The sequence below is a fragment of the Eumetopias jubatus genome, unplaced genomic scaffold (assembly GCF_037043125.1).
Source record: "Eumetopias jubatus isolate StellerSeaLion01/CBP00866 unplaced genomic scaffold, mEumJub1_p1.0 scaffold_20, whole genome shotgun sequence".
Classification (NCBI taxonomy): domain Eukaryota; kingdom Metazoa; phylum Chordata; class Mammalia; order Carnivora; family Otariidae; genus Eumetopias; species Eumetopias jubatus.
The window spans coordinates 2,132,780-2,147,814 of NW_028274826.1; the positions used below are offsets into that span (position 1 = coordinate 2,132,780).

The following is a 15,035-nucleotide window of genomic DNA, read 5'->3' on the forward strand; positions in this document are numbered from 1 at the left end:
GTGAAAATTAGCCCCAGAGCAGTGCTTCTGAAGCAGCAGAGTGCGAGGGCTCTTGATACCAACTGTAGGCTACTTCCAGAAGTTTTTTGTTTCTGGGGGTGGCTCCAAGAATTTCTGGGGACTGCACTTTGAGAACCACTGCTCTGGGATTGAGTCAATACGGTAAATGTGTACATGTGTTGGCAGGAATGCTGGATCTGCTTCTTCTTGTATCACACCAGCAGGCAGACATCAGGTTGTCCTGTGGTGACTGGTTCTGAGTGTGAGTTCTAGCTTAAGGTGCTGATCTCTGTAGAATTTCTGCTGTTCGTAAGTTTCCATTTGCAGTTGTGAAGAATTAGATGATTCTCCAGCATCGTGACAGTTTTGTTCCCAAATGGTGCTTCCCAAATTTGTTCCCAAATCCCGCCCCCCCCAGGTATTAGTGGATTTTCCAAATATCTTTCTGTTACTGATTTATTTTTAAATTTATTTTTAAAGATTTTATTTGAGAGAGAGTGAGAGAAAGAGAGCATGAGCAGGGAGAGAGTGGCAGAGGGAGAAGCAGACTCCCCGCTGAGCAGAGAGCTTGATCCCAGGACCCTGGGATCACGACCTGAGCTGTAGGCAGACGCTTAACTGGCTGAGTCACCTAGGTGCCCCTGATTTTTTTTTTTTTTTAAGATTTATTTATTTGTTTCAGAGAGAGAGAGAGTGCAAGCATGAGTGGGGGGAAGGGAAGAGGGAGAAGCAGACTCCCCACTGAGCATGGAGCCAGAAGCAGGACTTGATCCCAGGACCCTAAGATCATGACCTGAGCTGAGGCAGACCCTTAAGCACCTGAGCCATCCAAGCGTCCCTTTCTGTTACTGATTTTTAAAAGAAATTCCTTTATGGGGTGCCTGGGTGGCTCAGTCGTTAAGCATCTGCCTTCAGCTCAGGTCATGATCTCAGGGTCCTGGCATCGAGCCCCACATCGGGCTCCCTGCTCAACGGGGAGTCTGCTTCTCCCTCTCCCACTCCCCCTGCTTGTGTTCCCTCTCTCGCTGTGTCTCTGTCTGTGAAATAAATAAATAAAATCTTTATAAAAAAAAAAATTCCTTTATGGTAAGAGAACATACTTTGTCTAATTTCAGTTCTTTTGAATTTGTTAGTTTGTGTTATGGCCCAGGTTGCGGTCCGTGGGGATGAGTGTTCATGGTGCACTTGATGAGAACATTCTGCCGTACAGGGTAGAGTGCCAGGGTAGGTTGGCTGACAGTGCTGACCATGTCTTTCTGTCCTTTCTGATACTGTTTCTTCCATTAATTACTGAGAGAGGAGTTACGAAGTCTTCCGGCAGTATTATGGATTTGTTTCTTTCTCCTTTTACTTACATATTTCATACTTTGTGTACTTTGAAACTGGTGGTAGGTGCATGCACATTTATGATTGTTAGAGCTTATGGGTGATTTGATCTTTTATCATTATGTAATGTTCTTCTTTATCCTGGGCGGTTCTTTCATTTTATTTTTTTGATGTCTTCTTTGTCTTATAGTAGCTACTTTTTTTCCTTTGAACGAGTGTTTGTATCATATCTTCTTCCATCTTTTTACTTTTAATCTTTTAACATTATATGCCATTTTATTTCAAGTATTTTTATTTTTTTGTAGGTAGTGATTTTTGTCCTCCAGGTGACATTTGGTGACATCTGGACACATTTTTATTGTCACGACTGGGGGAATGCCGCTACTGGCATCAAATGCGTAGTGGCCTGGTTTGCTGTTGAACGCTCCACAATGCACAGGACAGCTCTGTCAACAGAATTCTGAGACCCAGAATGTTAATGGTACCGCTGTTGAGAAGCTCCACGCTAAGGATTGCAATATACATAGCTAACTTTTCACTGTTCATATTTTACACTTAATGTAAGCTATGGAATCGCCTGCTTCTTACAGGATAGCCGCCATATCAGTTCACATCTTTCTACACTGAAAACTTCACCAGATGATGTGACAGCTTTTGCTTTCAATAGTCATACACGTTTTAAAGAATTTTGTGTTCTTTATTTCCAAAAATCCAAGTTTCTTGATGGTATCATTTTTCTTCGTCTTGAAACTTTCTTTAGCTTTCTTTTGTATGAGGTCAGATGGTAACATACCCTCCAAGTTTTATCTTTCATCTGAGAATGTTTTTGTTCTGCCTTCATTCCTGGAGGATCTTTTTGCTGGATATAGAATTCTGGGTTGAGCCTTTTTCCCTTTCAGCACTTAGACATGGAGTTCCTGTCCTCTGGCCTCATCTCTCTCCATGAGAAGTCCATGGGCATTTGAATTGATGGGCTTCTCCATGTAATGAGTTGTTTTCTTCTGGCTCCTTCCAAGAATTTTTCCTTCATCTTTGCTTCGAGTAGTTTGATTAGTGTGCTTTTTGTGATTTCCTTTGACTTTATCCTGTTTCAGCTTGCTGTTGTCTTTAACTAGATTGTAGTATTGTCTGGCACTCATTTATGCTGTAGTTGTGGGCTTGGTTGGTTTTATTTGTCTTGTATAAAGTCTGTGGACTTCAGAGGGTGCGAGGGGAAATTTCAGTTTCAGTGACTACCATCATGTCCCGGGGACACACAGGTCTGTGCTCTGATTTTTACAATTGAGGTGAATACCTACCACAGAGGTTTGATGTAAAATCAAATAAGATAGCATTCGTGGGCTCTGCATTCTACTTTCTCATGAATTCTTGGTTCTCAAAGTAAGCTTTTAGTTTTAAAATGTACATATGTCTGTGATTGAGGAGAGATAAAATGGGAACTTGATACAGTAGGCTGCCTGTTTTTGGAATCAGAAGAGGATTATTGAACTCTGAAAGGGATGCTGGTTGTGGAGGAAATTATTTCCTTGAATAGAAAATTCAGAAAAGGGAATAACAGAGACAGAGTAAGTGTAAGTGGGACATAGCATCCTTGCTGCGTATATCAAATCTGACAACAAACCAAGGGACCGTGTTCCCACCTTTCAAAAGAAGATACTTCCATAGTTCAAAAGTCACTTCCACGACTTTGATTGATGAATGTAAAGTTGGGCACATTTTATATCCAATCGATCTGTAGCAGAGTATTTAGATATGACCTGGAAGTATACATTTTTTGCTAATATTTCGGGTGATTGTTTTTATATTCCTGAATTGAATACCACGAGTGGGTGGTACTGTTGAGCCGACTGTTCACACCAGTGGCTTTGTGGAGGGCTCCCCTTCTAGCGTGGTCATGTTCGCTTCCTTGGGCAGCCTGTTCCTTTCCTTCTGACCCTGGCTAAATACATTTTTTGTAAAGGAAAGTAGCATCCCTCATTTATAATGGTTTGCCTCCGCTGTAGACAGCTTAGTTTGAAGAAAAAAGAAAAATGTGGTTAGTAGAATGGGACCAGCTCTTGTCTTAAATAATACCCTTACCGGTGACAGAAGGCTGCTTGGCCTGCCTCAGCATTCTCTCCTTACCTCTGACCAGGTACCAGCTGGAAGATGAGTCTGCCCATTTGGATGAAATGCCATTAATGATGTCTGAAGAAGGCTTCAAGAATGATGAAAGTGATTACCACACGTTACCACGAGCTAGGATCACACAGAGAAGAAGAGGACTAGAGTGGTTTGTCTGGAGGATGGAAGTTCCTCTGCACCAGGTTTGTGATCTCTTGCTGCCTAATTTCCTATGCCCTCAGGTATACAGTTAAGGTATTTAGAAGCTCGGCTTCTAACATACTTATTTTTATATCAAATAAAGAAGACACTCTCAATGAAATGACATAACGGAAAGTGTTAAACATTAGTCAAAACCAAACATTGCTAATTAGAAAAGGACAGAATGTCAAGTTCACTTTCTTTTTTTAAAGATTGTATTTATTTATTGGTCAGAGGGAAACAGAGAGCACAAGCAGGGGGAGCGGCAGAGGGACAAGCAGACTCCCCGCTGAGCAAGGAGCCTGATGTGGGGCTCGATCCCAGGACCCTGGGATCATGACCTTGAGCTGAAGGCAGACGCTTAATCGACGGAACCACCCAGGCGTCCTCAAGTTCACTTTTTTTATGCGACATTTAAATGTTTAGAAAGTGGAGAAAGATTAGTGGTTTTGTATTGATTGCATGGTAGAGTCAATTCTGGTCACTGTGTCAGCATTTGTAAACCGTGCTCTCTTCCATCTTCGGTCCTGCTCTCATCCAGAAAGGCAGGTAGGGGCCTGTAAAATGCAGTTTAATAATACTGGAACTCTGTGTATTATGGGCCTGTAAAATGCAGTTTAATAATACTGGAACTCTGTGTATTATTTGACTCAAATGCTTTGAGTTGGAAGAAGATTCTTCAGTAAATTTAACCAGAAAGAAACAAAGGTAAGACCTGCTCATATTTAAACAAGTTCACTGGTGGTTGAGATAAACTTCATCAGCTGTGCTCACCCTTGACTTTAGAGGCTGGTCTGTGAAACCACACTCTGTGTCTAGGACACTTGGCCATTGACTGTCCTCCAGCCCTAGGGATGGGTAGAGCAAGATTTCAGCTGACTGATGCCAACATAACTTGAGTGGGGTATGTCGAATAAATTACTGCTTTGATAGTCTTTCTGCTCTTTAAAGTTTGTGGTCAGTGCCTTTCTTAACCATCATGAACTTAGATCCCTTTGACCATAAAAGAGATACAAGTAATTGTAGAAAGATATCTTATGTATCATCCTCATTATCTCTTTAGAAGTTTGTAAAAAGATGTTTTTACAACCAATTTGATTTTGGGGTCGGCTCACATAGTGGTATTCAAACAGTGGTGTGTGGACTCCCAGGGACTCTGAGGAATCCCTCAAAGAGATCGACCACACAGAATCGGGAAGTGAGCCTGAGCAGGATTTAGGCTTATCACCCCCTCTCAGCTTCCAATTAGTGTCTGTCTTTATCTTTCCTGTGTATTGTAAGCTTTTCATATGAAGAAGGAATTTCATGGCTAAACAAGGTTTTAGAAATCACTGACTTGTGTTACTAATTTTTAATGAGTGAGACAGTTTTTTCACAAAACATTTTCTAGGTTAAATAGCCAATATTCCTGGAGTATTCTTTGGGGGTACTTAACCTTGTCTAGACTTAATTCCTTTTAACAGTTGCAGGGCTATGCAGAATTGTTTTTTCTTGTGTCCCTTGTGATGCTTTGTGCTTTTCAAGGGGTTTATCTACTTTCAAATATATAAATTCATGTAATAGAAAACGTATGAGGTTCTGGAGGGATGTCACATTTTATTATTCCTGATATTGTTAATTTATCTCTCCCTTTTCCCTGTTAATCTTGATAGGAGGTTATCAGTTCTTTTCAAAGAGCCAAACTTCTGGTGTTGTCTTTGCTTTTGAAATTTTAAGCTTTTATCATGAAATAAATCCAGACTTGAAATAAATTCACTTTTATCTTGAAATAAATCCAAACTTATAGAAAAGTTGCAAGAATTCCTCCTATGCCCTTTGCCTAAGATCGCTAATGTTTAATCTTTTGCCACATTTATTGACCATTCTCTTTGTATCTCACTGTTATTTTCAGAGTGATTTCAGACGAGGCTGCTTGTTACTTCACTCCTCTTTGATCTTAGTGTTCCGTGCATGTTTCTTAGGAAGAGGCTATTTTCGTACATGGCCACCAGGCAGTTGCCACGTTCAGGAGATTTTGCTCTGACACAGCTCTGTCTCCTGCCCACAGAGCACCCTTCCTCTCTAGGCTGGCCTGGCATTTAGGTGGCCATCTCCATGAGCCATCTCCATGAATCTGGAGCCACTCTTGCCCTAACTTTGTCTTGCATTCCATTGATGTTTATGGGAACTACACAACAGGTATTTTATAGAACATTTCAGATTTTGGTGTGTCTGAGGTCTCCTCGCCATTAGATTCAGGTTAAACATTCTCTGGGACACTGTATGAGTGACACTGTGTCCCTCTTAGGATGTCTGCTTCCTGTGTCATTGAAGTCTGGTCTGCCCTTAATTTTTTTCATACTGAGTTTAACTTGCCTTTCTTTTTCTGGCTTCGTTAGATGGATTCTCAGGTCACCAGCATTGTACTTTTTTCTTTTTTAAAAATAGATGCATTTCAGTTTTGACACATGGTATTATTATTACTATTTAGTTCAAAATATTTTGATTTACATTGCCATTTCTGCTTTAGTTGATGTTCAGTTTAGAACCATGCTGATTAATTTCTAGTCAGGAATTTTCCTGATTATCTTTTTGTAATTGACTGTTATCTTTTTTTTTTTTAAAGATTTTATTTTTTATTTGAGAGAGAGAAAGTGAGAGCAAGAGAGAGAGAGCACAAGCGGTGGGAGAGGGGCAGAGGGAGAGGGAGAAGCAGACTCCCTGCTGAGCTGGGAGACTGGAGACACTGGGGCTGGATCCCAGGGTCCTGAGATCATGATCTGAGTTGAAGTCAGACGCTTCATGGACTGAGCCACCCCGGTGCCATGTGATCGACTTTCTCTTAATTCCACTGTGGCCCGAGAACATACTTGGGATTTTTTTCTTTCAGTCTCTGTAATGTGTTGAGACTTACTTTATGATTCATCGTATATGGGCAGTGTTAGTCAATTTTCTGTGTGTATTTGAAAAGAATTTGTACTTTTTTGTTGACTTGCTCTGTGTTGCTTTTTTTTTTTAAAAGATTTTATCCATTTATTTGATTAATTTGTTAATAGTCTTGTTTGAATCTTCTGTATTCATATTCGAAGTTTACTTATCAGTTACTGAGAAAGTTGTGTGAGTCTCAACATCTTTGAGGATGTGTCTACTGCTTTAAATTATGTCAGTTTTGCTTTATATATTTTAGAGTATGTTATTAGATGATGCGAGTGTAGGGTTACTAACTTACTGTTGGATTGATCTTTATCTGATAATATTTCTTCTATGTGGGCTCATAATGTCTATCTTCAATGAAATGATACCAGCTTTCTTTATTTTTATTTCTTTATTTTAATTCCAGTTAGTTGACATGCGGCGTTATATTAGCTTCAGGTTTCCATACATCACCCTGTGCTTAACACAAGTGCCCTCCTTCATCCCCTTCACCTGTTTCCCTCCCCCACCCACCTCCCTCTGGTGAGCGTCAGTCTGTTCTCTGTTATTAACACTTGTTTCTTGGTTTGTCTCTCTCTTTTGCTCTCTCTCTCTCTCCCAGCTTTCTTTGATTAGTATTTGCATGGTATATGATTTTCATCCTTTTACTTTGTTTTATTTAAAAAAAAAAAACTTTTCTGGCGGCGCCTGGGTGGCTCGGTTGGTTAAGCATCTCCTTTCAGCTCATGTCATGATCCCAGGGTTCTGGGATCAAGTCCCACATCAGGAGCCTGCTTCTCCCTCTACCCGTGCCCCTCTCCCCTGCTCATGCTCTCTCACTCCCCCCTCTCTCTCAATAAATAAAATCTTAAAAAAAAAAAAACCTTTTCTTTTGAAATAATTACAGCTTTACAGGAAATTGCCAACTTAGTATAGAGGGGTCCTGCTTATCCTTCACCCAGTTCCCCCCAGTGGTTGCATCTTTCTTTTTTTCTTTTAAAGATTTTATCCATTTATTTGAGAGCGAAAGAGTGAGCCTGAGGTGCGGAGGGGCCGAGGGAGAGGGAGAAGCAGGCTCCCTGCTGAGCAGGGAGCCCCAGGTGCAACTGGATCACTGGACCCTGAGCCAAAGGCAGCCGCTTAACTGACTGAGCCACCCAGGCGCCCCCCAGTGGTTGCATCGAACCAGAAAGTTGATGCTGGTATAAACTGTGTATAGTTCACTACGTTTTACTACATGTGCAGGTCTGTGTAACCACCACTGCAGTAAAGATACAGAACTGTCCCATTACCGCAGGTGTCTCCTGTCTGCTGCCTTCTATAGTCATGTTCTCTCTCCTACCCCAGGCCCTAGCCTCTGGCAACCACTAATCCGTCTCTATTTCTATAATTTTAATTTTGGGAATGTCAAATAAGTGAAACCATTCCATTTGTGATTTTTGGAGATTGGCCTACTCCAGTCAACACAGTGCCCTTGATAACCACTCACGTAGTTGTATCGATAGTTTTTCCTTTTAATTGCGGACTGGCATTCCAGGGGATGGATGAATGTTTGTTTAAGCATTCACCTACGATAGGACATTTAGGTTGTTCCAAGTTTTTGGATGTTCCAGATAAAGCTGCTATGAATCATCATGTACAGGTTTTTTTTTTTTTTTTGTATGGACATAAGTTTTCCTCTCTCTGGGCTAAATGCTCAGGAGTGCGGTTGCTGGGTTACATAATAAGCATATATTTAGTTTTTTATGAAAGTGCTGAACTGTTTCCCGGAGTGGTTGTACCATTTCACATTCCCACCAGCAGTGAAGGAGAGATTCAGTATCTCCTTGTCAACCTTGTTGTCGCTGTTTTTTATTTTAGCTGTTAGAATGTGTGTGTACTGACAGCTCATTGTGGCCTCAGGTTGTTTGCATTTTCTAAAGGCCTAGTGAGGTTGACTGTCTTATTTGCCATAGGCATGTCTTCTTCAGTAAATGTGTCTGTAGGTCCATTCTATTTTCTTCTTGGTTTGGTTTTTTTTCTGGTGAAGTTTTAAGAGTTCTTTATATATTTCACTTGTGAGTCTTCCGTTAGGTGGGTAGTTTGCAAATATTTTCTTCCATTCTGGAGCTTGTCTTTTCATCCTCTAAGAGTTTTTCCACAGATCCAAAGTCTTTCATTTTGATGAAGTCCAACTGTTTGTTTTTTTTCTTTTGAGCACTGCACTTTGATTGTCACGTCTAAGAACTTTTCACCCAGCCCTGTGTCTCAAAGATTTTCTTCTGTAAGTTTTATAGTTTAACATTATTTAGATCCTTTTTGAGTTATTTTTGTACAAGGTGGGAAGTTTTGGTTTAGATTTATTTTTTGCCTATGTATATCCAAATGCTCCAGCACCATTGTTGAACTGCTTTTATGCCTGTGTCTCTGGTCAGTTGGCTGCACACGAGTGGGGCTTGTTGCCTGTATTGTCCCTTCGTCTGCCCTGCTAGTGCTACCCAGTCTGGAGAACTGTCTCGTTATCTAAGTCTTCAAATGGGGTAGGTTGATTCCTTGTATTTTATTCTTTTTCAAGATTTTCTTAGCCCTCTAGCTATTAGGCCTTTCCATAGACATTTTAGAATAATCTAGCCCAGTCTGTAAAATCTTTTCAGGGATTTTGATAGGAATTATGTTTTACCTGTATATTAACTTGGGGGAAATGACATGTTTACTGTGTTGAATCGTCTAGATCACGGTTTACCTCTCTCCATTTATTGAGAACTTTGACCTTTTTATCAGCATTTTGTAGTTTTCAGTACACAGGTCTTATACATGTTAGATTTATTCCTAAGTATTTTTTTTTTCTTTTTCCTTCTTCATGTTTGTAACTGGTATTTTAAATTTTGGTTTCCACATGTTCATTGCTGGTGTATAGAACTAGAGTTGGATTTTGTGTTTGTCTTGTATCCTATAGCCTTGCTAAACTTACTGTTAGTGCCAAGAGTGTTTGTGTAGATTCCGTGTAATTTTCTACTTGGACAATCCTGTCATCTGCAAACAGTTTTATTTCTTTGTTTTATAGCCTGTATGCCTTTTCTTTTCTTTTTTTGCCTTATGGGTCTGTCTGGAACATGCACTATTATATGGAATAGCAGTGGCGAGTGTACCTTCTTGCTCCTTGTTCATAGTCCTAGAAAGCTTTCAGTATTTCACCATTAAGTATGATGTGAGCGATGGATTTTGTTTTTGTTTTTTTTTCCTAGATTGCTCATCTAAAACTATTGACAGTTCTCTTAATTAAAATCTATCTTGTATTGGGTTAGTGTTCATACAGACAATCCTGTCAGATTCAGAAGCAGGATCTGGAGATGGAGGTTTCAGTGTCCTGTCATCATTGGGATTAAGGGAAGCCACACAGAAGGAGGACGTTTCTGAAAACGTCAAGGGACATGTGGTGTAGGTCTTTGAAAAATAAAGGAAAGGGACACCTTGGGGGAGAAAGACAGTTTTGGGAAGGAAGACTACTGTCCATCCTTTTAGGCAGGGGGAGGGGTAGGAGTGGAAGAGTGAAGTGGTGGTGGAGAGGATGACTTTTACCCTTAGTTGGGAACGTGGGGTCATTTGAGTGGGGAGGCGACCGGGATTCAGATGAGGACTGAGAACGGGGGAGAATCGGTCGTGCTTTGGTGGAGAGATCAGTCACCGACGACGGAAGGTCAGTAGTCGCGCATTTGTACGGAATCCAGTGTCATGTTAGGACTTTCTGTCCGTGAGAGAGCCTGACCTGTCGCAGACTTGGCAGTGGAAGTGTGGCTGTGGGAGCTGGGGGTGGGGGGTGCCCAGGGCTGTGAACTGAGGAAAGAGCTTGCAGCAGAGGAATCTGGGTGGAGCCGCCATTAGAAGTCATCTTTTCATGGCTGTGGTGTGCAGCTCACAGCTGTGTGTCCTCCACGCGCGCAGGGCGAAGGCATGAGTGGGAGCCGTCCTGCCGGTGCTCTTCTCCGTGGTACGCACCTTCTTCGGGAGCTGGGCGTCCATGCTCAGCACTGTCTACAGCCAAGAACTGGAAAAGTCCCTCTTGTGATGGTCTGGGGCCAAGCCAGAAACTGAACCAAGGTCTCCTTTGACAAACCAAAGCCCTTGCTCTTTGCTCTGTGGCCTGGGAAAAGTGCTAGGGTGAGGAGTTGTGCTCCAAAGAAGAGTAATCCTGACTGGTGTCTGTAAGTGGATAAAGGCCGTTCTCGCCATCCTAAGGGGAACCCGGCATGAGGATCGCTGGAGTCGAGGAGGCTGAGAAGCTGTATCTGTGTGCATGGAGAATCACTGAATGAATGCTACAGGAGCCGTCAGAGATGGCTGAAAACACAGAGGAAGTGGGCGTGGGTACTGACAGGCACAAACTCTGAGGACACGGACCGTTTAATGTTAATGGTGTGGACTCTAAAATTAGGGGGCTTGTGTGCTATGGAAGTGGTACTTAATCCGTGCTCCCAAAGAGTTGCCAACAGTTACAGACTTTTAATGTTAGGAGTCTTTTCATGGTGTTGAAAACATTGTTGAATTTATTTTTTGAAAGTTTTATTTATTTAGGTAATCCCCACACTCAACATGGATCTTGAACTCACGATCCCGAGATCAAGAATCACACGCTTTTTTCTTTTTTTAAGATTTATTTATTTATTTATTTGAGAGAGAGAATGAGATAGAGAGCATGAGAGGGGAGAGGGTCAGAGGGAGAAGCAGACTCCCTGCTGAGCAGGGAGCCCAATGTGGGACTCGATCCCGGGACTCCAGGATCACGACCCGAGCTGAAGGCAGTCGCCCAACCAACTGAGCCACCCAGGTGCCCAAGAATCACACGCTTTTCTGACTGAGCCAGCCAGTTGCCCCCATTGTGGAATTAATTATTTTTGGTCTTTTATAGCACTTTGTTTTTACCAAATGGAACATAGACAAATTTTGGATTTTATTTGTAATATGTTACTTTTTTTAAAGGAAAATGTTAATATTCCAGATGTAGATGTTAGCAAAACTCCCATGTCTGGGGGACATTAAAACAATAACACATAATAGATGTGTATATAAACTCTTTATCTCTGTAAGTGGTGATCGTGTAGAAAAAACTAACTGAACCGTGTTGGTGGGTTCTAATCAGTCTGTATGGCACTGACGTGTGTCTTTTTTGCTGTACGGAATAAGCAGTGATCCGGGATATTGTCGGCGCGCTTCTTGTTCAGTGCTATCTGCCATACTGAGAAATTACTGTTTAAATTAAAAACTGCACCTTGGGTGCCTGGGTGGCTCAGTTGGTTAAGCGTCTGCCTTCGGCTCAGGTCATGCTCCCAGGGTCCTGGGATCGAGTCCTGCATCGGGCTCCCTGCTCGGCGGGGAGTCTGCTTCTCCCTCTGACCCTCCCCCCTCTCATGCTCTCTCTCATTCTTTCTCTCTCAAATAAAGAAATAAAATCTTTAAAAATAAATAAATAAAAACTGCACCTTACACAACAAAATTGTACATCTAACAACTTAGATTCATTTTATTTTCTTCATTTCTTACAGATTTTTATTTTTGAGTATTTGTTACTTTTTTCCCCCTAAATGTTAGGCATTATAAAATACAGTGTTTATTAACATTATTAGGTGTTGGATCAATGAATAGGAGATACATAAAATTACTTAGTTTAATTGCAGGAGGAAATGTTGGTGAATATTGCAATAAAGGTAGGTAGCAAATAACAATAATGAGTTTTAAGTATTTCAGTGTATTTCTGTTTGTAGACTCCGACTAGTGAGGCTTATTTTAAAATTATTCTTCCTAGTTTTAGCAACTGAGTGGGCTTTACTTTCTTCATGGCCTAAAAACCTCTTTCTCATTTTTATTATTTGGTAAAAATTCCAGCTCTGACACATTGAAATTTTACTGTAATCTGCCCTCTAAAACTCGGACTGTCCTTCCTGTGAGTTCCTGTGATGCACGTCGATACGCTACTTCTCTGGGGCTGGTGGTGGTGTCTTTCTCAGGAGACTTAGATTTCACTTCTTACCAAAAGTCACTTTGTCCCTTAGGAAAGTGGAGCCACTGAGGGCATTTTCATAGGAACAGTGGGCTGGATAGGTGGGGCGGGGGCGGGGGCGGGATGTCAAATACCGGAACTGTTCCTGTTCTTAGTGGGTCTCTACACTTTCAGGGAATCTGCAGCACATGTGCAGTGCAGAAGCGTGAGGAGATGCTAATCTTTTAAGAAGATAGTAGGCTGTGCTGCTCTTGGTAACCATGGGTACCTGTTGGATAGCATAAGTGTCTAAATTTGGTTGTGTTTGGAAGAAGGCTCTCTGAAGTTTGGGAGTTATATAACTATGGCTAGTTCAAGCTTTAGGAGACAGGATCTTGGTATATTAAAGATACTTTATTTAATATGAGAGTATTACTTTGATTATAGAGGCCTTTGTGAAAAGCTGCTAATCCTACAATGTTGTAAGGAAGAATACACTTTGTGCAATATTGGATTTAGTGTCAGTTTGCCTTGATGATGGTAGGTGACTTATATATAAATGGGGAGTGTCCCCTGAGTGATCACACATTTAGAAAATGCTCCGTCTGCGTGGAAGTATTATCAGCTGTGGCTCCTGGTTATTTTCTCCCACCGTCTCTGAGGTTCTCCCTTTCCGTATCAGTATTTACCAGTATATTTTACTAAAGAATTGTCCATAATTTTATTTTCCTGCTTAGCTCTACAACTTAGTAAGGCTTACATTTACTTTTTGGGTTACAGATTTTGTTTTGTTTTGTTTTAAATGTTTGGTGTTTATGCCCTTTACTCTTTGCATTCAAGTCACCTGTCTTCCTTTCTGGTCCTGCTTTCTGTCTGGATCATCCAGTGGCAATTCTGGTGGTGCTCCAGGCTTGTAAAACCTCAAGCGTTGTATTCATTTAATTTTGTGAAATAGCGTGTGATTTGATTATGGCTAACGACAACTTCCTTCTGTGCCTGCATAAGGAAATAATTAGTAATAACACTTTTGTTTCTTGATAGTTCTTAGTAGCAAAGTGTTACAAATAGTTGAGTTACATCTCGGAAGTCTGGGGATCTTGGGTTTTTTTTTTCCCTCTACCAGGTTGTAGAGAAAAAAATTAGTAAACTGTTGAGGTATATGTTTTTTTAGCCCCTGGTATTTAATTTAGAGTTTATAGCGTGGAAGGCTTTGGAACTTCGTGGGTCGTCGGTTGCAGGTACAGCACACAGTGTGTTGTGTTGAGGTTTTTCTTCTGGCTGTGGTCTGCAGCGTTCATGTGACGCACAGAGTGGTTTTGCATTTCTAGAGCCTTTTGCCGTAAACTCGGTAAAATCCACGTCTCCTAAATTTTGTATTTATTTTTCACACACTTAATTTTGCCTGTCTTCTATTTCATCTTAGATTTGTCTGACTTGTGTACATTAAACTGTCATATTAGGCAGTGAGGTGTTTCAGAACAAGAATTCGTATTTGAATACCTCGCTGGAGGATTTTCGCCGTCATTGCAGCGCTGAAGGCTTGTGTCTCATCTGCTGGACCTGCTGCGCTGCGCTTCCCACGGGCAGCCCTGCCCCTGACACTCCCGTGACGTGGGAATGGTCTAGATCTGTGGTGTCCACTGTGGGAGCCAGTGGCCAGGACGGCTCTCGAGCCCTTGAAATGTGGCTAATGTGACCGAGGAACTGGGCTTTTTATTGCACTTCATGTGAATTCGTATGAAAATAGGCACGTGCGGCCGGTGGACGCTTCGCTGGGCAGCGCAGGCACGGACCCTTGTTGTGCCAGAAGGAGAGTTGGAGCCGGCGGAGTGTGAGTCAGGGCGGCTGCGCGGTGCCGGCCGCGCCCCGCGGTGCGCCCCGCCCCCCAGCGCGCTCCGTCCCGTCACCCGCGCTCTCGCGCACGCGCACGCAGCCCCTCGAGCTGCTGGGCGCTCCTGTGGCGTCTGTTCCGTGCGTTTGCCACGTTCTGACGGGCCCGGCCTGCCGTGGGGCGGCGTGAGCACTGCGCTGACGGGCAGCGCGCAGTCGGGCTCCGCTCTCAGCTCTGCCCCCGCCTGGTTGTCTCGTCTCAGAGAAATCATGTACCTTTCCGGCCTCCCGTTCCCGCCTGTGTAAAATGTGTGAGTCTCCCGTCGCTGTGGTGCCGCCGCAGGTGTCGGACTGATTACATCCCGAGGAGGGCAGAGCCCCTCCGAGCTCGCACGGCGTGTCTGTCTGGTGCAGCGGGACCGGAGGTGTTCGCGCCTCAGGAGAACGTGTTGTGTGCAACTAGTGAGGTTGGCGATTCAGAGCTGCCGCCGGGAAGGACTGGGGAAGGCGCCCCTGGAGCGCTGGGCTGTGCGGGCTGGTGCTGCGGGGAGGGGTGGGTGTGGGGCCGCGAGGTCTGCCGGTGGCCAGGGGAGTCGTGCTGGAGGGAAGAAGCCTCGCTAGAAGCCTGACCTTGGTGCAGGCCGCGTGGTGAAAGCGACAGGAGGTGAGAAAGAGTGATTTGAAGCAGATTATATTGTATTTGAAGCCTTACTTAAGTTTTTGTTTCATT

At 42.7% G+C, this 15,035-nt stretch overlaps 1 protein-coding gene across 16 annotated transcripts in view; it reads left to right on the forward strand.

Annotated features, from left to right (window-relative positions):
* Nucleotides 1-15,035, forward strand: part of LOC148162112 (putative phospholipid-transporting ATPase IIB) — a 52,433-nt gene that overhangs the window by 17,612 nt on the left and 19,786 nt on the right. For 15 of the 16 annotated variants that reach the window (XR_015767203.1, XR_015767202.1, XR_015767201.1 and 12 more), the window contains one exon: nt 3,461-3,632. Coding sequence is in view for 10 of the 16 variants with exons in the window: in XM_088020279.1 (XP_087876405.1) it covers nt 3,461-3,632 (172 nt within the window). In the remaining 6 variants the exon portion in view is untranslated. Of the gene's footprint in view, nt 1-3,460; nt 3,633-14,521; nt 14,970-15,035 lie in introns of those variants that run through there. The other variant, XR_015767206.1, reaches the window with a different exon arrangement.